This window comes from Microcebus murinus, chromosome 2 (genome assembly GCF_040939455.1).
Source record: "Microcebus murinus isolate Inina chromosome 2, M.murinus_Inina_mat1.0, whole genome shotgun sequence".
NCBI classification, from domain to species: domain Eukaryota; kingdom Metazoa; phylum Chordata; class Mammalia; order Primates; family Cheirogaleidae; genus Microcebus; species Microcebus murinus.
In genome coordinates, this window is record NC_134105.1 from 29,767,128 (window position 1) to 29,790,158 (window position 23,031).

Below are 23,031 nucleotides of genomic sequence, written 5' to 3' on the forward strand. Positions count from 1 at the left end.
CTCGGAGAAAAGGCCTGGGAGAAAATTAAAATGGAGAATAGGAATTATAGATGGAGAGGAGTGTGCTTACAGGGAAGGGGCCGAAGTGTGGAGGCAGAGAACTCACTTCACATGGGCTCTGCTGTGTGACCGAGGGTAATAGTAACAGCATCCACACTTCACTGAATCTAAGATGTGCCAGGCACAAGGCTGGTGCCTTCGCATACCCAATCTCATTTAACTCTTGGACGATCCTGCAAGGCGTGTATTATTTTCCTCATTATACAAAGAAGCAGACTCAGAGAGGTGAAATAGCTTCCCCCAGTGACCCAGCTAGTAAGTGGCAGGGTGTGGCTCTTGGGAGAGAACTTGAGGTCGTTCTCCAGGAACATGATTCTCTCCAGGCTTTGGATGCCTCAGCGATAAAATGAGCACACCGGACCAGATGATCTCAAGGGACCCCTCCTGCTCTGACATTCAGCAATTAGATGATTCACAGAGACCTTCAGTTAGAAGAGCATCTGGGCAGTTCCCCCGGCTCCAGGCACCAGGCATCAGTCATGCCCTTACAGACCATGGAGACAGGGACCCAGAGCCCCGTCATCATTCATCTCTTCTCAAGGTGAAAGGTCTTCCTCGTGTCTGCCCCAATCCCTGCCTGCTGGCGGTAAAGTCTCAACAGATCACCAGAACGTCTCCCGATGACTCAGGCCCCTGCCTTGGCCTTGGGAGACCGTCCCTCCAAATCACCAGGCATGAAGAAGGCTTTGGGTCCGAAGCTGAACCAGCTGGAATCCTGGGTTTAGTCCCCTGGAGCCAGACTCCTGGGTCCAACACCTCTGTGACCTCCCGATCTTAATCCCCTATCCCTAATCCCACCCTTGGTCCTATCCCAGCCCTCCTTGCCCCAGCCCAACTCCAGGATCCCCACATCCCTGCCTCCCCAACTCCCAGGCACCAGGACTACACTGCATGTTCCCAGAGGCCACACCCACCCTAGGACACTGATGATCTCAAGCCCCTTCCCCATCCAGCCTTGCCCTGTGCCAGAAACCATATCTCAGCCTGACTGCTGGAAAAGACCAGCCCACAGGCTGGGGAGGGCTTTGTAAATATCTATTTTAAGGCTTAGAGAAGTCCCCCGCCCCCAGCCCCAACTGGAAGTCTCCATGAGCGTTCTCCCCAATCCCCCAGCGCCCTGCCCCCTCACTGCCATCCAGCTGCCTATTTGAAGGTTTCTGGGGAAGTTGTTACTCTGAACAAAATAAGCAAGAAGAGATTTTAAAACAAAACCAGCTGGTGTCTGGGCTGATGCCACAAAGTGAGGAGGTCTTGGCTGGGGAGGGCTGGCCCCTCTGAGATGCGGGGTCTATATGTGTGGCTGTGTCACAGGTGGTCACCCACTCTCTGAGCATAACTGGGACTTCTGTGTCTGAGCAAGTATATCATATTGATCAGGATGTAGGTGTTAAGGTATGTGCGAGTGAGGTTGTATGAGATACGACCGTACATGTGTGATGTCTTTCTGTGATCTGGGTCTGTGCGCCTGTACTCAGAGGACTGTGTTTATGTGATTTGCATGACTGGTTTTATTTGTGACTATGTACAGAGCAAATGACTGTACTGTGCTTTCCTGGAAATATGGGCGGCTTACCTGAGCAACTGAACCCTCTATTTATGTGGCTGTACAAGCCACTATCTTTGTGTCTGTCTCACTTGTGACTTTGTAATATATACGTGTGACTACATTTGTGTGGCTACTTGTATTTAGGAGACTTGGAGATTACAGGTGACACTGAGTCTTGTGAATGCATATGTCTGTAAAACTCTGGTGTCACTTAGCACAGTGCCAGGAACATATGACTGTTTCATAAATGATTACTGACAATAAGTCCAGGTGTGGAGGCAGCAGAGCATAAAGAAAGGTTAAGAGCATGGACTGGAAAGCCCAACTGCTAGGGTTCAAATTCAGGCTCCACCCCTAGCTGTGCAGTCTGGGGCATCTGACTTCCCTTCTCTGTGCTTTGGTCCCTGCCTCATGGAGCTGCACGAGGATTGAGTGAGTCAGTGCACAAGCTGGACCTAGCACAACAGCTGGTCTACAGGAAGTGCTACAGTGTGTTTGTGGGTGTGGGAGTGCAGACCCACCATGACAGTCCCTGCTTACTCTGTCATTGCAAAGTGACCCCCACCCCCACCCCTTGATGTCCCATGCCCCCTCACCAGGCTGGGGCAGCTGGAGTGTGCTCTTGCTCCACTGAGTCAGGCCCACGATGGCCACCATCTTGGCGCCCAGGCTGCTGCGCCGCTTCTTGGCAGTGGTGGTCCCAGTCCCGCCCCCAGCTTGCTGGGACGCACAGATTTCACCGCTGATGCTGGAGCTCCGCACCACGTTCCTGGAGGCCCCGGATGAGGCTGGACCTGGCTCCCCGTTAAACATGGTCCCTGGGGCGGCAGGACCTCTGGCAACTCTGGAGGTGGGTGGGAGGCAAAGGGGTCCCACGTCAGACCTGGGTGACTCTACCTCAGCCACCCCACTTCCTAGCTGTTTCCAGTCTCCTTCCTATGGGTCTTTAAAAATAATTAAACTGATACTGCAAATACAATTTTATATCCTGATATTTTTCATTTAACATTATATCATAAGCATTTCCCAATGTCATTATCACTTTGTATCACTGTGTATAAATGGTTCAGTGCCACCATAACATTCCATTGCATAGAGCTAGCACAATTGACTTACATATTTCAATACACTTACCTCGGAGATCAGGTCCAAGTTTCTCCCGTCTCTCTTTCCTTTAAATAATTACTGCAACAAATACCTTTCTATACTGATTTTATCTGCTCATTTCCTTAGGGTTGATTCCTAGAAATGGAGTGACTGGGTCAGAGCTTGTGGATACTGCTGGCAGCTTCCCCAACATCTGTTCCCCCTTCCTGATTCCTGACACAGGTTTTGCCCAGGTACCACCCCTGCCTTGTTTTGGAGGCAGTTCCTTATTAGTTTAAGAAAATCTGAGAATGGCGTTCGCCTTGGCAACTCTTACTTGTCCAAGGATGGGAATATTTGGATTCTATGCTTACAGAGAGGTGGGAGGCTCTCTTCCTATCTCTCCCTCTATCTTTCCCTCCTTCCTTCCCCCACCCCCATGAAGACCCCAACCCTAAGATGAAGCCAGGGTAGCTGAAAATAGCCCAGCACACAAACAGAAAGGCTCTCAGGCCATACTTGGTCTACCAGTTATGTGAGATGATATATTTTCCATTGTCTAAACCAGTTTGAATCAGAGTTCTCTATTATACCCAAAAGCACCCTATCTGATACCAAGGGCATAAATGTGTTTTGGATTCTTGAAATATATTACCAAATTCCTTTTGACAATATAGAAATTTATACTCCCCATGACATGCATTCAACAAATATTTAAGTCCCGAAAATTCCCAGGCCAGTGCTGACTGCCAAGAATATAGCAGTGAGCCAGGCCGACTTGGTCCTGCCCTCCCAAAGCCTCCAGTCCAGGAGGGAGGGAGACAGTAAATAACTAATTATACAACTAAATATTTAATGAGGGTTATGGTAAGTGCGAGGGAAAAGGAGGACAGAGGGCTCTGAGAATCACTCTGGGGGAGGGGGGACAGCAGCGCCAATGGCTCTGTTTTGAGCAGAGGTAGGATCTGCAGCTGTCAGCCTCGACAACTGGGCTGCAGAGGCCACTGCTGCAGGCGGCCTCCTCGGCTCGGGCAGAAGCTATAGAGCCAGACTCTCCAGGCTGCCCTGCACCCAGCAACTTCCTCGCTGTGTCCCAGCCCCCAGTGCTTCTCCTGGGGCAGCTGCCCATCCCCGCGGGTATGCTGCCCTGAGGCAGTCTGACTTGTCAAAAGGACAAAAAGAAAGGGAGGGAAAATGGAGGTGGGAGAGGATTGGCACCACTCTGGCGGATGAGGAAGACAGTCTCCAGACCATTGAGAATGGTCACCGGGTCTCCTGGTCAGCATGGCTCCTGCCTGCCTGGCAAAGTAGAGCTGCAGAGGGGATGAGTCAAAGCTTGTTTTGCTTCTTTGTGACTGTCTGGACGGTTCTAATACACCCCGTGACATTGCAGAGCCCCAGATTATATTTCTCCATCCTCCATCAACCTTGTAGCTAATGGAAAGTCCCCCTAGACTTTGGCCTGCGATGATCTCTTCTCTTTAGTTTCCAATTCTGGTGCCAGTTGGTGGTGTTTTTTTCTTTTTCTTTTTTTTTTTTTTTTGTGTGGGGGGGCGGTATCTGCATGGTCTTTTGGTGGCAGGCAGAAGACTGCTTGTCTGAGAGTGTGGCTCTGCCACAGGGTCAGTCTTTATAGTGTTTCTGTGAGCCGTGTAGTTATCTCTATAGCATAGATGAGAAAACTGAGTCTCAGAGAAGTAAAGGATTTGCCCACCCTACCCAGCTAAGAAATAGCAAAGCCTGGACTTGAACCCAAGCCTCCTGTTTCCACAAAGAAACAGACATGCTCGGCAGCCCCTGCCCCTGCGACCCAGAGCTCGGCCAAGGATGTGGACCCATCCTCCAGGCTTGGGCTCTGCCCTGGGTCCTGGGCTCTTTGAGAAAACTGCAAGGAAAGTGTCTATTATGAGAACACCCCTCTGGCCCAGGTTCCCACGGCTGGCCTGAGCATCTCAGTGGCAGCAGAAACCCCACGCAGACCAGAGCTGGAGAAGCAAGTGCTCCCTTCCCGCAGCCCCCAGGAAGCTTGAGAGCACCATCCCAGGGGTGAGAAGGGAAGGGGGTAAGGGACAAAATTCCTGATGCTGCCAACCCAGGGGCTCGTGTTTCCTCATGAATAATAAACAGAACTGACAAGCAGATGGTTTGGCATCCAGGACTCTGCACCATCCAGAGCGGTTTTCTCATCTTTAACCACCCAGGGGGACCTGGAGAACTGATAAATGCTTGGGAGGGCTCTGCCTGCAGGCCACTCCCCAAGGGGACAGGAAGAGCCAGACCCAAAGCACTGGACCCAAGTCCTAAGGCCTGACCCTCTGGTCTAGGAGTCCTAGGGCACAGCCTTGGGAGGGTTAGGAATCAGGACTTGGGATTAGAATGTGAACAGATTCCCTGTGTGAACTTCTCTGGGCCTCGGCTTCCCCATCTGCATGTAAAACAAAGGGGTCAGATTAGGCAATCTCTGAGAAGCCTTCTGACTGGGAGGACTGAGTCTATGAGTGCATATTGCAGAGGAGGGCTCGGAAGTGGGGCTCCAGTTCTTTCTCTGGCAGCCAGTCCAGCACAGGAAGAACATGCCAGAGATACAGACAGGGCCACTATAATAAAGGACGTCCACTGCACAGCAACCCCTGAGCCATCAGACCACAGGGGTGGGACGGGGAGGAAGTAGAGAAGGGACAGACTGTGGGGGGCCGGCAGGACACAGAACACAGCATGGCACATTAAATGGTGGTGGTTCTAAGCAATTGCAGCCCAGGTCATGGCACCTGAAGGAAGGAACCCTCCTACAATCTCAATGGGTCACAGAGACTTCACTCTGAAGTGCTCTCTGCTGACTCCCAGCTGCTACTAGAGCAGTAGAGAAACCTTGATATGATTTATCCTCCAGCGAGAAGGGCTACTGCCCCAACTCCTGTCAAAACTCCATGCCAGAAGATATCTTCCAAGCTCCCCAGGAATAAGCCTTGTGTTTTCTTTTCAGTCCTTGATGTTTGGCCTCAACCCTGATGTTTCAGTATCCTAAGGGCTCTCCAAACCCTCTCCTGAATCCTGACTACAGCAGGTTTCAGGGTCCTACCAGACCACCCTGGGCCCCTTGGTCCCCTTGACTATGTGTCTAATCAGATAATGAGCCTATTTTTGAGAGTCAGATTCCAATCCAAAGCCCAAGATGAACCTATCTACCCAACCATTCAACAGGAACGACCAAGGAATCTATCACAGGGTTATGGACTGTTAGGCTAGAAGGGATTGCAAATAACTGAGGCTCTTACCACCCCTCCCTATTCTCCATCCACAGCAGACATTGCTAATCCATCTCTCTTTCCCATCAAGGTCAGACTGAACCTCAGAATCCCTCTCAACACAGTGTTCTAGCACCAGCTAATGAGAACCAGCTCATGAGCTAAAACTGACTTGTCATCTCTATTCAAGCTGGGCCTTTCATTTTGCAGAGTGGAAAATCAAGGCCTAGAATGGGGAAGAGACACACAAGGGTCACACAGAAAATTGGGAGCAAAACCAGAGCTCTAGCTGGGCACAATGGCTCATGCCTGTAATCCTCCTAGCACCTGGGAGGCCAAGATGAGAGGATTGCTTGAGGTCAGGAGTTCAAGACCAGTCTGAGCAAGAGTGAGACTCCATCTCTACTAAAAATAGAAAGAAATTAGCCGGACAACTAAAAATAGAAAAAGTTACCCGGGCATGGTGGGGCATGCCTGTAGTCCCAGCTACTCTGGAGGCTGAGGCAAGAGGATTGCTTGAACCCAGGAGTTTGAGGTTTCAGTGAGCTATGATTTTATCACTGCACTCCAGCAGGGCAACAGAACAAGACTATCTTAAAAAAGCAAAACAAACAAACAAAAAAACCCCTTGAGCTCCAAACTCCCAGGTTCCACATCACCTTTCATGTGCTCCCACCCCACCAAAGAAGAAAATACAAACTCACCTAACTGATGAATCAGAGCTTGGTGTTCCGCATCACAGGGGGCTGTGCTCCTCCCAACAGCGCACCCCTAGGGCATCTGTACAAGGCTTCAGTCAACTTCTGCCAAGACATCAAGTTTTAAGAAATGAGGTGAAGGTAATCAGGGCAGGCTCCAAGGAGAAGGTGATATGATAAGAGGGTCTGGAAGGGAATGGGGACTTAGAGGAGGGGCTAGGAAAGACATCTGCCCTCAAGAGCTTCCAATAGCTTGTGAAGTAAAAAGATAGATTTTGGAGAGTTTCTCCAAAGTGACCTTGAGCTGTGGGACCTTGAGCAAATCATTTAGTCTTTCTGATTCCATTTCCTCCTTTGCAATACTGTCCAAATTCCTGGGTCCCCTAGTCTGCCTTTAGGCACTTTAATGCCAAACTGCTAAAGTCCTACAACTTTAAGATCTTTAACATATGAGGGACTTATCCAGGACCAATTTCCTCAGGAGCTATTCTTCTTCCATCCTCTCCCTGACTAAGGGGGTCTGTGTCCCTCCCCAGAAACTCTGTGCCATGCTTGGGGGGTCACTTCTAGCCAGCCATGTGACCCTGAGCAAGTCGTTCAGCCTCTCTGAACCTCCGTTTCCTCTTCTATAAAATGATCCTAATCACCACCTGGCCATGCCTCTCCAGGTGGGACCTGGATCAGATGAGATGGTGAGGAGCAGGAAAGCAGAGTGGATAAAAACATGTGCTTGCAGGCAGACAGGTCTGGAACCTGGATCTGCCACTCCTTAGCAAATCCCCCGAGCTACCACTCCTCATCCCTAAAGTGGGGAGGATAATGTCTGCTTTAGGATTGTTAGATAAAATATTACCAAACAAGGATTGGTACATGCTAAATGCTCAGTTGGGCAATTATTATTATTACTAATAACAGTGCCTTTGTAAATGGTGAAGGATTGGCCATGTGTTCATTCTTACTGGTCTGGAGTCCACACCAGGTACAACCACTTCAGGGGATGGTCCAGAGACTAACAAGGTCATCTCCCACTGCAGCCCTGGGCGCTCAGAGTAAGTGCAGGACCAGGGTACCCGCACCTCTCAGTTGAGGTGGGAGGTGGCCCATGAACTGTCCCAGCATGTCAGGTTCCAAACCCTTGCTGGATGCTGGCTCTGGCATTTGAGACCCCTTCCCCAGGCCCAACCCAGCACCAGGACTGCCCACCGCATCACATGTGCCAGTCTGTGCCCTCATCAGAGACCAGTGCCAGATGGTCAGTGAGAGCTTGGGGGGTGACAGGGGTTGGTATGTGGTGGGAGAAGAGGGCTGCACCAAGGAGGCACACACATGTACACGCACCCAGGGGAGACACAGGGCACAGAAGTTCAAGTGTGTGATCACATACCATACAGACCCACGCAGATGACATGCACTTAAAGACACAATCACATGTACACAGATATGTGCACACACCCCCACAAAGACACTCATCCACACAAAGGCATACAGAAGCAACCACAGGGACAGCCACAGGCCATCACAGACTCTCACGTTTGCACACATCTGCACACACACACACCCTCCCCTCAGCCCCGGCCAGGAGGGGCAGGAAGAGCCCCACAGCTTCAGTGGGCAGGGAGCAGGAAGTCCCTTACCGGAGTGAGCGGGGGTCCCTTGGCTGAGGCACACACACCAGCCCTGAGCAGGCCCTGTGCAAGCTTGCACACACACGCTCACGCCCCAGCCCCCAGTCTCGCCCTCCTGGCCCCCATCCCTGCCAGACCGGACAAAGGAGCTCATCGCTGAGGTTTGTGGTGAGGAGATGAGAGGCTGGCAGGGAGCAGCTGCTGTCACCATGGCTACCAAGCTGACCCACTTCTCCTCCACCCAGCCTGGGCCACCCAGCCCAGGCAAGGCGGCGACAGGCAGCTTTGGGCAGGGTGGGCCCTCTCCCGTCACCTGCAGTAAAGGGGCAACCCTCTGAGGGTGTGATAAGGGATGAGCTGAGCACCAGAAAGGCGGGGTCCTGTGCAGGGAGTCCATACAGACTCCAGACATCCCTTGAGGAGCACAGGGTGCTGAAGGCATGGCCCCCGCGGGAGCCCCTGGCTTCCCTCAGCACGGGGACCTCTGGCCTCAGGGAGCCACATGGGCCCTTGCTACATTTCGAGTCACAGTTCTCATGGCAGTGCAGGGAGTGGGGTTGCCAGGCCCCAACCTGTGTCCCCCAGACTCTGAGGACTCAGGACACCCAAGGGTGAGGCAGACCCAGCACCTGGTGAGCCCTGTCTCCTATTCAGAACAAGGTTCCTGAAGGCAGGGCTCATCCCCCACCCTCCAACTGGGGGTTGCTGGGGACATGGCCATGCCTCCTTCCCTGGACAGGGTTGCCAGTGCCTTCGCTCAGCCATGGGGCTCCTGAGGACTTGGCTGTGTGTCCTCCCTTAGGACCTGGGACTTAGAGGAACAACACAGCCTTTAGAGAGCTCTGTCTTGGGAGAAGACAGCCCATGAGGAAGCAGAATAAATCACACCCACTGGGCACCCTGCCATAGCTTCCCGTTCCTTCAGCACAAAGGAGAAGCCCCTCACCGAGGCCCATGAGCCCACAGGACTTGGCCCCTGTCTTCTCCCATCTCCTAGCTTGTGCCGTGCCGCTTGCCCCTACTCTGTATTCCAGCCACACTTGCGCTCTTTCATTCCTCAAAAGTGCCACTTTGTCCCCTGTCTGCTTGGAATGCTCTCCCCCAGCCCGCTCCCACCTCCACGACTGGAGGACTCTGTACTTTCCTGTCGCTCCGCCTTTGAACCTGGCCAATCCCTACTCTTGGCTCACTCCCAGTTTGAAGGTCATTTCCTAGGAGAGCCTTTCCATATGAGGTTAGTTACTCCCTGCACTCTGCACTGCCCCTGCCTGTTATGGGTTGAATTGTATCCCCTCCCCCTGCCAAGCTGAGGTCCCAACCCCCAGTACCTCAGAAGGCGGCCCTGTTTGGAAATAGGATTGTTGCAGATGTGATTAGTGAAGTTGAGGTCATGCCGCAGTAGGGTGCATCCCTAATCCAACATGACTAGCGTCTTTATAGGAAGTTGGCCATGTGAAAACAGAGACACAGGAAGAATGCCATGTGACAATGGAAGCAGAGATTGGAGTGATGCATCAACAAGCCAAGGAATGCCAAGGATTGCCACCTGTCACTGAAAGCTAGGCGAGAGGCATCGAACAGATTCTCCCTCACAGCACTCAGAAGGAGCCAACCCGACAACACCTGATCTCAGACTTGTAGCCCCCAGAACTGCGAGACTATAAATTTCCGTTGTTTTAAGCCACTCGGTTTGTGGTAGAATACTTCGTTCAAGCCGCCCTAAGAAATGAATACACTGCTGTTCTTAACTTGCTCAGTGCCTGTCTCCCACATCCCACCCCCTGGTTGCGAGCTGCTTAAAAATAGGAACCTTGTTATCTTCTTCACCCAGAATCTTTAGTACCTGGCGCAGGTCGGGCATATAGTAGGGCTCTGTAAATATTTACAGAATGAATGGGTGGCAATCTAATACATTAAATAGCAGTATTTATAGATGGATACTAGACTTGTGAACCATTTTTATTTTCTTCATGTGACATATTGTGTTTCCTAAAATTACTACTTTAGAAACTGTATTAATGTTATAACAAAGAAAAAAACCAGAACTACATATTTTTATTTTCGAAATATACATTAAAATAACAGGCCTTTTCACCAATGTGTGTTTTGTGAAGAGGGAAAATTTCTGCTATATGCTTGATAACTGCTTTTTTAACTGATTGATTGATTGTTCCTCATGCCATTAGAGCACTCTCCAAAGTCACATTTACAGAGTTTAAGCTCTGGGGCCTTGTGGAGTATAGATTCTGGGTGGGAAGGATCCAGCCAGGGTACATGTCCTTCTTAGCCACCTCCACCATCCACCATAGCTTGTGGGATTTGGCCAGATATGGCATCTGTCTGTCACCTGACAGGGGCTGCTACAGTTGGCATTTGAGAATACCACCATCCCTAGCCAAAGCCCCTCCAAAACAGAAGCAAGGTCCTGCCTTCAATGACCACACTGTCCAGTGCTTCTCAAACTTAAGTGTGGGCCGGGCGCGGTGGCTCACGCCTGTAATCCTAGCACTCTGGGAGGCTGAAGTGGGCGGATAGTTTGAGCTCAGGAGTTCAAGACCAGCCTGAGCAAGAGCAAGACCCTGTCTCTACTATAAATAGAAAGAAATTAGTTCGCCAACTAATATATATAGAAAAAATTAGCTGGGCATAGTGGCGCATGTCTGTAGTCCCAGCTACTAGGGAGGCTGAGGCAGGAGGATTGCTTGAGCCCAAGAGTTTGAGGTTGCTGTGAGCTAGGCTGACACCACAACACTCACTCTAGCCTGGGCAACAAAGTGAGACTCTGTCTCAAAAACAAAACAAACAAACAAACAAAAAAAAACATGCACACAAACCACCTGGGGATCTTGTTGAAATGTACACTCTGACACCATAGGTCACAGGTGGAACCTGAGGTTTTGCATGTCTAACAAGGTCCCAGGTGATGCCCAGACTGGTGGTCCATGGACCACCTAAGGCACTGAGAATTAAAGGTAAAATAAATACTCTGGCTGTTCTGCAGAAGGAGTGAACCCTTCAGGATGGGGGAGACCAGAGAAGGTATCACAAGGAAATCCACTACGGAGCACCTCAAAAGACAGGTGAGGTTTGGAGAGGCAGAGGTGGCCCTGAAGGAAAGAGGTAGAAACTAGTGGGAAGGCCCCAGGGAGAATATGTCATGTTCAGAGGCTGGCGACTAGGGCAGTGCGGCTGGAGCAGGCCGTGCATGTAACTGTGGGGAGAAGGCTGGAAAGGTAGGCTGGGAGCAGCCAATGAAGGGCTCTGAAAGTGGGGATGAGAAGCTTGGCTTTCATCCTACAGGAGTGAAAGTGACATGATTTAGATGTAATGTTTTATGGAGAGCAATCTGACACAGAGTACAGAATCAGACAGAAGTCTGACAGCAGGCAGAGCAGCCAGAAGGCTGCTATATCCACACAGGTAAGAAGGGCTGCGCTGCTTCAGACAATGCAGTGTGAAGAGGGAAAGGGCGACCAGGAGTCATGCATGGGGTTAGGGGACTGTCTAGAGTTAGTGAAGGGACAAAGTAGGGGAGAGGGAAAAAATGAAATTCAAGGTGATCTGCAGGAAGGATGGGGGCTGACAGGTGCCATCAACAGGGCTTCAGGTCTGAGAGGGAAAAGCTGGCTTAAGGAAAAGATGAATCCCATTTTAGTTATGACTAGTCTGAGATAATACGGCATCTCCCACACGGAAGTGTTGGGCAGGTAAGCAGATCCACTAGAGCTCAGGGGCGCAACACGGGTGGACAAGAATTGGTGTACTCTCCAGAGAGAAAAGTAGGGTGTGGAAAGGAAGAAGAGTGCCCAGAGGAGAGCACGGAGTGAGGAATGGTCGAGAGGTAATATCCCCAACAGTTAGAATTAGGAGGAAAATGGAATACACTGAGAGAAGGAGAGTCAGTGGTTAAAAGTAGGAGGGGAACTCAGAGAGGATGTCATGAGTATACTGATGCCCAACCCGGAGGCCCCATAATGCCCTGGTATAGAGACCAGGGAGAGGCCTGCCCAGCCCAGGATGCAGAAGGAAGGCAAGGAGAGCACCCTGACTCTTCCCTAGTGGGCAGAGGAAGCCCAGGCTGGAGAAAGAGCACAGCTTGAATGGGGAGCAGAATTTAGAATGGAAGAGAAGGGGGCTGCATCTCCTGGGAGGCTCTGGGCTGTAACAGGAGCCCAAGGGTCCTAGGGCTCCCAAGTGCTTATTCTAGCTCAGCCTTAGCACAAGAAGGGCCAATCCCCACACATGTAAGCACACGCACACTTGTACGCCCACATGGCTACAGAACCCCCACGGCAGAGCAGGGGTGGTCAGGGAAGAGGTCTTTGGATCAAAGCCTTATGGCAAATGAGCACATAATTTATCATACAACAGGGGCCCTTTGGAGAGTGAGCAGAGACACTACTAACAATCACACCACAGGTGAAAATTAGGACTGCACCAGGCAAACCCAGCCATATGATTACCCTAGCTCTGGGGGATACCAGATCCCAACAAGATACCCATTCGGTTCCTGTGCTCCCACGTCCTAGATGGGGTGGGGGCCTGACAGACAGCGGTAGGGACAGGCAAGCTTGTCCTGAGAGCAGGGGCCCTGCTAAGGGTGTTGGTGGTCGGGGCAATCTCTCCCCCTCCCTGGCCCACCCTCTGCTGAGCACCACGCCCCTAAGCAGCACCACGGACAGCGGCCGCGGCTCGCCCCTCCCCTCCCCTCCCCTCCCCTCCCCTCCCCTCCCCTCCCCTCCCCTCCCCTCCCCTCCCCTCTCCAGGGCCACCGCGAGGCCAGATCAATATTTCATGCGGGGAAGGGGCTCCGGTTACCAGCCCCGCGCCAAGCCGGAAGGCGCCGCCAGCGCCCACTGCCCGCCCTGGGGACCCTCCTCAGGAACCCAGCACAGCCTTGTACACAGCCCAAACACCGCCCCTCAGACGCGCACTGCATTCCCTGCACCCCACTCCACCCTGACCCTACCGGGGCACAAAGACCCGCGGCACGCCACACACCTTCCCTCGGCCACTCAGAGCCAGACACACAGCTGTACAGAGATGATGACGTACGCAAAACAACAGGCACACACCACACCCAGTATGCAAGCCACCTAGACAGGCGCTCAAACACACACGCACACACACACACACACCATATGCACCACAGACACACATGGCATGGAGATGCCGGTACCACAGACTCACATGCACATCACACACAGGCGCGAGACGCCCTGCCACATGCAAACTCACACGCTGCACAAAAACTCCCTCACAGAGAACCTCAGACACGTCACATGAAGATATATTCACCACGGACGAACATACACATCACCCACGGTGCGCACACACACACAACATGCTCTCATAGACCCTCAGACATATCTAGGAACCACAGAGCTTCATTCACCAGGGATACATATGTACATCACAACATACATCCAAACTTAAATTCTCTAATACACACATACACACATACACACACACACACACCATGGATACACAAGCACACGGCCCATACTCTACCAGGCCTCCCACCCTCTCGGTGCCCAGGCTGTCTCCACTGTGAACGTGGGACCAGGGAGGGAGCAGACAGGACTTACCTCCCTCCCATCTGCCTTTTCTGCTTTGGCCCTGGTCTTGGGCTCTGTGGATAAATCCACTATGTCCTCAGACGCCTCTCGGGGATCTGCTGCGAGTCCCCAGGGACAGGTAGTCAGCACAAAGGGGCAGGTAAAGTGGGGAGCAGGAGAAAGGCAACGCTTGAGACTCCAAAGCCTCCTGGCTCACTGTCCCTGGGCCCCAAGCTCTGAGGCATGAAGCTCCAGGGACAGCCTCACCCTCATCTGCGGCTCTCAAAGCCTCACTGCTCCCTGGGACTCCAGGACTCTAGGAAGCCTCGAGACCTGCGTTGTACCTGGGGACCAGGAGAACTGTGGAGTCTGCAGTCCTGCTCTCCCCAGGAGGTCTCAAGTCCTGGCCTCAGAGATGGGGGGCATCTTACCCCTCTGCAGACACCCCCTCTTGATGAGCCCCTCTCAAGCAGGTAGTGAGGACAGTGGCACAAATTCTGTCTGCAAGATAATCATGGTAGGATTCTTCAAAAGAAACCCAAGCCAAGGCCCAAGGTGAGCAGAGGGAAACAGGCTGGCACAGCAGGGAGAAATGCCCAAATTTGTCAGGTAGGTGGAAGGACCTTTAAAACTATCTAGGCCAACCGTGTGTATCTCTGACATTCCTGTAGACTTTCCAATTTTGCATTATCCAAGTAACACTGGGTGCCACATCAACAATTGCTGCCAAATCTGTATATTCCTGCATTGCTACTCATTATTTTCTTTAAATTGACACTTTTAAGTTAAATGCAACTATTTTAAATAGAAATTTTGTGTTGCCACTATAAACGGAAAGCCAATATCACTTTTTTCTTTTTTAAAATTTTTTCGACTTTTAGACAAGACAATATCACTTTTAATAAATAGAAAATGACAATAAATACAGTAAAAACAAAGCTATATTGTTAAATTTAAGCTACATGGAGTTACCAGCCAATACTCCATGCCTAGTCTCAGATCTCCCCATTAGAAAAAGAGGGCAGCAAGTGTTGGAAAACTGTTAAAGACACACTAGCAACCTCACTGATAGTTTCTCCCTGGGACAATCTCGGATTTGATAGAGTTGAAAGGGAACCAACTTTCTCACTGTGTGCACTAGTGCTATGCAATGGCAGGTCTACGAGTCACTGAAAATCATCTCGGGTCGCAATCCACGTGCTGGGAAGCTCTAGGCTTGTCCACTTCTTGCAGAAGCTTGGGCACAGTTTCCAGCTAGCACCCTATTGCCACAGTTGACCTGGTAATAACAATCCTTTAGAAATTGCTCAGTCCTTTCCTATTTACCAATTGTCATCACAGCCACCATCTAACATGAGCTTAACAGCAGGAATTATCACGTCCATTTTTGAATGAGAAAAGTGAGGCCCAGACAGCTTAAGAGACTTGTCTATAGTCACACAGCTACACAGGGTAAATCCACAAGTAGCAGACTTGACTCCCACCTAGATGTCTTTTCTACTGTCCCTGCATCCATCTGTCCCACAGTTGGGAGCCCTTGCTCCAGGCTGGCCCTGTGCTGGGCAGTAGGAAAAGAGGAAGGATGGTAACCTATTATCTGCCTGTAAGGCCCCCATAGTCCCAAAGGGAAAACAGGCAAATAAGTAGTAGAGATTAAAAGAGATTAAAAGCTTTAACTCTGGAATCACATTGCTGTGTGTCCCTAGCTTATAAATGCCACCTCTCTGAACCTCGGATTCCTTGTCTCTAAAATGGGGACAGCACCCATCTTATAGGGGGTGAGGATAACATATGAGCACAGTGTATGGCACAGAGTAAATGCTAAAAATATGCTTATTACCAGGGAAGTACAAAGAACAGAATCAATATATATAAAGGATGACTGACTGGACGGAGTGGGTAGACATGGTATGGTTCTTCACTGAGGAAAGGGATCGAGTTACATCTTACAGGATGAAGACGATTTTGGTAGGAAAAACTATTGTGCTTATGTCTTTCTCCTCTCTCTCCCTACTCCAAAGAAAAGTGAGAAAATTCAGGGCCTCATCTCCCTCTCTCTCTTCTCAGGCCTCTGAATGACATTTGACAGGTTCTTCAGAGCCTGCTGTGGGCACTGCTGCCCTAGGAAAACACTCCCCTTTAAGTCGCAATTCCAGGTCCCTATCGTCCAGGTGCTGTCCAGATGGAAGGTTGGGGCTCAAACCCAACTGACTGCACTCACCTTGGCACTCTAAGAATTCCAGCAGCTGTCATTTGAAGTACTTGCCCAGCTAACAAAGACTCCTTTTCTCTGAGGTGAGCACTGATAGCCATGTTCACACATGTCTGAGTTTGTGATCCTTCCTAGTAGGCTACAGTGGATTGGACCAGGGCAAGCACCTAGCCCACTCATAGCCAATCAGATTCTCTCCTGGGAGTTTGGGATTGGATCTGCCATGCCCTGAGTTCTATCTCTGAATGTGGCTGAAACTGAGGGACACGATACAGGAAGCATAGGTGGCTTGGTGCCTGAAAAAGCAGAGAAATCCAGCCTGCGAAGACACAAAGGCAAAGGTGGCCAGTGGAGCACCGAGAACGGCTGCTTCAAAGTTCACCTTCCCGGCGCTAATGTATTTCCTTCCCTCAGTTCCCAGGAATCCCCTGTGTCCTCATAATAAACCCTTCTTTATTACTGAAGCTGGTTTGAGTGGGTTTCTGTATATAAGCAAAGACCTAATTAAGACAAGAGAGAAGCTGGGAGCCGGAGGTACAAAGATGAACAATCCTGAAAAAAATAATCACTGAGCCTGCGTTGGAGGAGCCCAGTTTAGTGGGAGACAGCACGTAAGCGACGTAGACTCCGTACAGATGTGGGCTCACTCTGTCCAGGGAGGGGCGGGAGGGTTACAGGCTTCACAGCGAAGGTAGCAGCTGAGCTGACTTTGAAGAATTAAGGACGTTCTCCATGGAGACAAAGGAGGGCTGAGGAGGCAGTACAAGCAAGGGAACAGCAAGTGCAGGTGCACAGGGACATAAACAGCCTGGAGTGTTGGAGGGACTGCCGGGAGTTCAAAGAGCAGTGGGGAAGCAGGGGAGGTGAGGTTGGCCAGGCAGTCGGCGCAGGTCATAAGGGGCTTTGAATATCATGATAGGAAGCGGAGGCCTTTTCCTGTCAGCAATGGGGAGCTATTGAAGTATTTTAAGTAGCAGGAGAGGACAGGGTCAGTTCTATGTTTTAGAAGGATTGTTCTGGGACTGTATGCAGGCCTGGAGGCAGAGAGGCTGGTTAGGGTGCTGCAGCAATGATTCATCTGTTCTTTTCACTCACGGAGCAACTCCCTGGGCACCTACTATGTGCCAGGCCTAGGCAGAACAGGATTCCTGGCCCGACAGAGTTCATGGTCCAGCAAGAAGGAGCGATGACGGAAAAGCAATTCAAGTGTGCTTAGTGTCATGAAGTATGAGGTCCTGTGGAGGGGGGAGGAGTTTGTTTTCTGGTTTTTAGGCTTCCCTCCAGAAATGACGTTCAAGCTGGTATCTATGCGGAGGATAAGTAGGAGTTAGCAGGGCCCCAAGAGGGGGCGTGCATTCCAGGACTGGGGACAACACATATGAAGCCCTGCAGCTTAGGGAGAGGGAGAATGGTAGAAGACGATGAGAAAAGGTAGGCAAGGACCAGATCACACGGAGCCTTGGAGACTGTGTCAGTGAGTCTGCCTTTGATTCCAAGAAGTCTTGGAAGGGTCCTAAGCAGGCAAATGACATACAAACATTTATCTAAAGAAGATCACTCTGGCTACAGTGTAAAAAATAAAATGAGGTGGGGCAAAAACAGAAATGTCAGGAGACCAGGGAAGAGGCTGTCACGGTAGCCCAAGTGAGAGCCCTGGTGGCCTAGAGCAGGGCAGTGGGCAGCAAAAGAGCCCAGGGGCTGGAAACAAGGATTCGGGAGAGCTAACGGGGCTCGCTGAGGATTGGCTGTGGGATGTGGGGGTGAGGACGAGGGAGGTGTCCAGGAGAACTTCCAGCTTTCCAGCTTGAGCAAGTGGGTGGATGATGGCACCAGATAAGCTGGGGCCGCTAAAGGCAGAGCAGGTGCAGGCAGGGAGCAGGGGACCTGGGTTTGGAGCTGAGGCTGATTGTCTGTGACGCATCTAAATGTAGTCCAGAAAGCAGTTAGCTCTGAAGGTCTTGAGCTCAGCACAGATAAAGTCAAGAGAGTAAAGGAGATTACCTGGGGGGAGGGGTTGGGAGGGGAAAATACAGGGAGAAGCCACGTGGGGCAGCTTTGAGGAGCCATAGTAGCAGGGACCTTGGGGCAGAGTGACCAGGGGCTCTGAGCTTGGAAAATCGGAATCATGAAATCCAAGGGTTACCTTCTCTTAGCTTGAAAAGCATCTGGCTTTGGCTCTCCTCCTGGCCAAGCTCCACACACTTCCCACTGCCTTTTCCTCCCCCTGGGCAAACTCCAGCTTATCCTTCAGACCCGGTTCAGGTGGCTGCTCCTCCTAGATGATGACATCCCTGGTACTGGCCTGTGCTCTGCTGTTGGACAACCCAGCTTTGAATCCCAGCTCCACCACTTGATAGCTGTGTGACTCTGGAAACAACTTAACCTCAGTTTCTTCATCTATACAATGGAGATAATAATAGTACCTACCTCCTAGGGCTGCTTGAAGATGAGCCTGTAAAGTGATTAGCAGAGAACTAGCACACAGTAAGCACTAAATAAATGTTACTATTATTAACATCCCGCCCACCTTGGGACAGTTAGTCATGCCCTCCACCTAAGCATCCTCCACTTAGGAACTATTTGCAGGTCTGCATCTCTCCCTGCCTCTTCCTACCCCTGCCGACTTGTGGGGCTATATAATATGCAGGGCACCTTGTTCAAAATCACTAAGAATTTTAAGACGGTGATAGCAAAACATTAAACCAAGTGTAGGGTCCTAGCCACATGGCCCTGTGTGGCCACAGAACTCTTGAAACCAGCCCACCCCAGCCAACCGTGGGCCTGGCCCAGAGTAGGTGCCAGCCGCAATGCAACAGAGCAAAAATGCCAACTGACGTTGAGATGGGGCTTTATGATTTCCATCTAGAATTTCACTTTCTCCTTCCCATAGAGAGATAGCATCGACTCCATGTCACAGTTGAAGACACATGAACTGCAGAGCTGGGACATGAATACAGGCCAGCCTGGTGCCAAAGCCTTGCCTCTTGCCCTCTGGCAACCTGGCCCCAGGGGCTGAGCTTTGTCAACAAGGCTGTGCTGCCGCTGGGCCCAGAGAGAGGGAGCTGGAGGGACTGGGACTGGCCCCCTCCTCCTGGGGCAAGCTGCGTAAACAACCGGCTCCCTGGGGCCAAGGCTGTCACACAGGGAAAGGGTGTAGGAGACGGCAAAGGGTCACTCTCAAGAAGGCTCTGCCATAGACTCCAGCCCACACTTTAGAAATTTGACTCTGCTCCCTCTGCTTAAAATGCTCTAGCGGCTGCCATGGGCCTCAAGAGAAATTCCCAAGTCCTTAGTACCCTGCTAGACCCCCAGGTCAGGCCTGGCTGTCCCGGGGCTCTGCTCTCCCCCCACCATCACCAGGGCCTTAGACACACTGTCCGCCTCCCTCTCCCCTTCTTTGCCTCTTCAACTTCCTAGCACCCTTCACATCTCAGCTAAGATGTCACCTTCTCCAGGAGCCCTTCCCAGACCCCAGAGGGGAGGAAAACACCTCCAGTGGTAGACTCCAGAGCCTCCCGGAATCCCTCCTTTCAACACTTGTCACATGTGTAATTACCTGCTCTGGGTCACGTCCCAACTAGGGCAAGGGCCGCCTGGCTCACAGAGCTTGGCACATCGGAGGTGCCCAGTGGACTGAAAGCATCATCCTGCTACAGAGGCAGGAGAGCCATGCATTCTTCTCCCCTTCTCTCCATGACGCCCGGACCCTCCTTTTCTTGACCAGGCTTCTTGAGCTCAAGGTGTGAAGAGCCCAAACTTGCAAAGGGAAGAGAACCCCCATAGAGTATGCACCCTCCCGCTGCCAGCCCTGGACCGGGTGCTGTACATCCAGTTACTACACGCAATCCCCTCACTGCCTTCCTGATGTGGGGGATAGCACGCGTATAAATTATTCCTATTTTCCAGAGAAGACTAAAGCTCCAGAGTTGAGGTCACCTGCCTGAGGTGGTAACAGGTCGGCAGTGGAGGACACAGGATTTGAACCCTGGTCTGTCTGATGCCCAAGTAGCTGGTCTTTTCTCTGCCTAAGACCACACAACCCCTGTGACTCACCATTCCTAGCCAGAGAGCAGTTGTGTCTAACCCATGGCCGGTTCACACATCCCAGCCAGCAAAGCTCTCCTGTCTTGTCGCAATATACCAGCGTAGGAGACAGCCCTCTGTCAGTGGGAGCCCGTGTAAAAGTCACCCCTCCCCTGGGTCAACAAAATGCCAGTGTGAAAGAAACACCCCCAGGTCAGCCAAACACTATGGAGGAGACACCCCCATTGAGAACAAAATGCCAGTACAGGAGACGCACCCTGCACCCCAAATCAGCAGAATGCTAGCGGGAGGGACACTGCCACAGCGCCAAGTGTCTCTCACACTGCAAAAGGGCCATGACATGGGATGGGGGTGCACACAGAGAAAGTCCTCCAAGGAGATGCTCCCAGGGTGGGAGGAGGCAGAGGCTGCGGCTGGGGAGTGGGGCAGACTCAGGTGAGAGTTCTCACATGGCACTAATGAAATCAACCACTAGCCTGCCCCCCCCACCTCCCCAGGGACCCTCCAGGCTCCAGCTGATGCAATGCCCAGGCCAGATAATTGTTTTCTTCCCTCCTTAAAGGGCCAGCTGCTATTGCAGCTGCAGACATCACCCAGACCCCTGACAGACCCTGCAGAGTTCAGCACCTGGGCAGGAAGACAGGGAGCCCAGAGAGTAGCAGCTTCAGGCCTGGGCTCCACAGAGTAAAATCCAATTAAAGTCCAGAGACTAGAAGTGTCGATGAGCAAGGAGGGAAGGAGAGAGAATAGTTAAGCAGTGACACAGACCACATGCCCCGAGGGAAAGGGACCACGGTCCCTGCTGGGTCCTCAGCACTTGACTCCTGCACGCCTGCCCTAGCAGTACTTGGCACAGGGGTGGTTTGTGAGTTCAGCAGTTACCTTCTGAGCTCCCCTGAGTGCCAAACACTGTGCTAAGCAGCTAAAATCCACCATTTCATTTACTCCTTCCAGGGACATAGGAGGTAGGTTTGTTTTACGGAAAGGGATTCAGAGAAGGGAAGTGATTTCCTCAATACCACACAGCCAGGAAGTGGCAGAGACTGGGTTTGAGGCCGAGTTTAGCTGACTCTGGGCTTCATACCCTGCAAAGGGCCAGGTAAGCGTATAACTTCAGGGCTGGAAGTCCCTAAGCCAGGCAGCCAGACAGAGTGGCCAGAGAAGGGGTCTCTAGGCCCTAAACAAACTCTAAAAAGGCATGGTGCTTGGTTTAAGCACAGGTTGCACTTGCCCCCTCTCCAGCAGGCCCCTGCCCAACACGCCCCTCCCCAGCCAAAGAATTCCCCATTAGGGTGCCCATATGCCCCCAGGGACAGTTGGCAGCTGCCTGATTACAGTCTAATTGGTGGCTGGCAGCAACTATGGGGATGGCTGATTAACCTCTTAATCACCAGGTCCAACCCAGAAAGACCCTCGACCTCCCACCACTTCAGGCCCCAAACCCAAGGGACCTAGACGTAAGAAGTCATCATGGGTAGAGGACAGGACCAAAGGGGCAGCAGCCTTCTTCCCTACACTCAGACAACACCTTTAGGTCTCAGGTTGGACACTGACATTCTCCCAGGTTCCCAAGCCCCCTGAAGGGCCACATTCAAACAGCCCCCAGGTGGCAGCATCAGCCAGTGCCCCTTGTTCTCTGGCCTTGGGTATGGCATTGCCCACCCAATCCAGGACCACAGGAGCAACGGGCTCTTCCTGAGCTTTCAGGACGAGGACGCTGTGAAGAAACCCACTCCTGAGGACTGGGTTGTCCAGAGGGGATGGAGGTATGGGGTCCAGGCAGCCAGGAGGCCAGCTAGGGAATATATCCTCCCTATGAATGAGAGAATGCCCACCAAGGGTCTTGCCAAGCCTCCCTGAACCCTGGGCTCCCCACCATGCTATTGACCACTGCTTTTCCTAGCTTCCCAGAAACCCCTCTCTTACCCCCCCCCAAGGCTGGAGTGAGCGCCACCCCTTTTCTTTCATGGGTGGGGGGTTCTCTGGGCACCACAATGGTGTCACATTGGGAGGAAAATGTGGCCGCTTCTCAACCAGGGCACCGGCAGGAGGGAGAAGGCAGGCTGCCTTCCAGCTCCCTTTCCAGGAGGGATCTAAGCACTTTGCAAAATGCCATGCGAGGCAATGCTGTTGAAGACCAGGGCCCCAGGTGCTCTGAGCATAAGCAAAGAACTCAAGACTCTGAAGCCCCTACCCCATTTTCCAGGTTTCCCCCCCCCCGCACCCCATGTCCCCCTCTCACATTTCAGCCCTCGCCCCAGAGCCCTCACACACACTAAGCTCATCCCCGGGCCCCCAGCGCCCCAGACCCTCCCTGCACACTCACATCCCTACATTGCGCTTCACGGCCAAACCCCCTCCCGTGGTCCCCCAGACCTCCGCAGCCCCCTCCCCACGTCCACTCCCAGGCGAGCAAGGCCTACTGACTTACCCGGAGGTGGGGCCGGGGTCCAGACAGGAAGGGGGACTCCGCAGGCCGAGGCGGCTCCGCAAGGCGGGGCAGGTGCTGCCCCGGGACCCCGCCCCGCGGACCCGGCGGTAGGCGCGGCCCGGCCCCAGGCGGGCGCGGACTCCGAGTGGGGTAGGCACGCGGGGCGGGGAGGGGCGGCGAGACAAGCTCACGGGGGCATCGCCCGCCACGGGGCCGGGCAGCTCCGCTCCGCCCGCCTGCGCTGCCGGCTCCGCAGCAGACACCGTTCTCAGTCGCCGCCGGGTGCAAAGCCCGAGCTCCGGCTGGCGGGAGGCGAAGAGGGAGGCGGGGCCTGGTGGGGGCGGGGCCTCTGCTGCGGGGCGGGGCCATAAGGACAGGGCGGGGCTAATGGGGCCGCCTCCTGGTAGTGGGCGGGGCCCAGGGAAACAATCCGGGTTCGCCTGGTTGGGGGAGATCTATGTTAACGAGCCCTTGAAGGGGGTGAGCCTCGAAGGAAGGCGGTCTGTGGACGCCTCAAATCTTTCGA

At 52.4% G+C, this 23,031-nt stretch overlaps 1 protein-coding gene across 2 annotated transcripts in view; it reads right to left on the bottom strand.

Annotated features, from left to right (window-relative positions):
- RIMS3 (regulating synaptic membrane exocytosis 3) overlaps positions 1–22,778 on the bottom strand; it is a 39,940-nt gene extending 17,162 nt beyond the window's left edge. The window contains exons 1-4 of one of the 2 annotated variants that reach the window (XM_012735806.3): positions 22,506–22,778; positions 6,642–6,740; positions 2,741–2,848; positions 2,203–2,450 (exon numbers count right to left, since the gene is read on the bottom strand). In XM_012735806.3, coding sequence (XP_012591260.1) covers positions 2,203–2,419 — 217 coding nt within the window. In that variant the 5' untranslated portion in view covers positions 2,420–2,450; positions 2,741–2,848; positions 6,642–6,740; positions 22,506–22,778. The remainder of the gene's footprint in view (positions 1–2,202; positions 2,451–2,740; positions 2,849–6,641; positions 6,741–22,505) is intronic. The other variant, XM_012735805.3, reaches the window with a different exon arrangement.
- Positions 22,779–23,031: the final 253 nt, after the last annotated feature.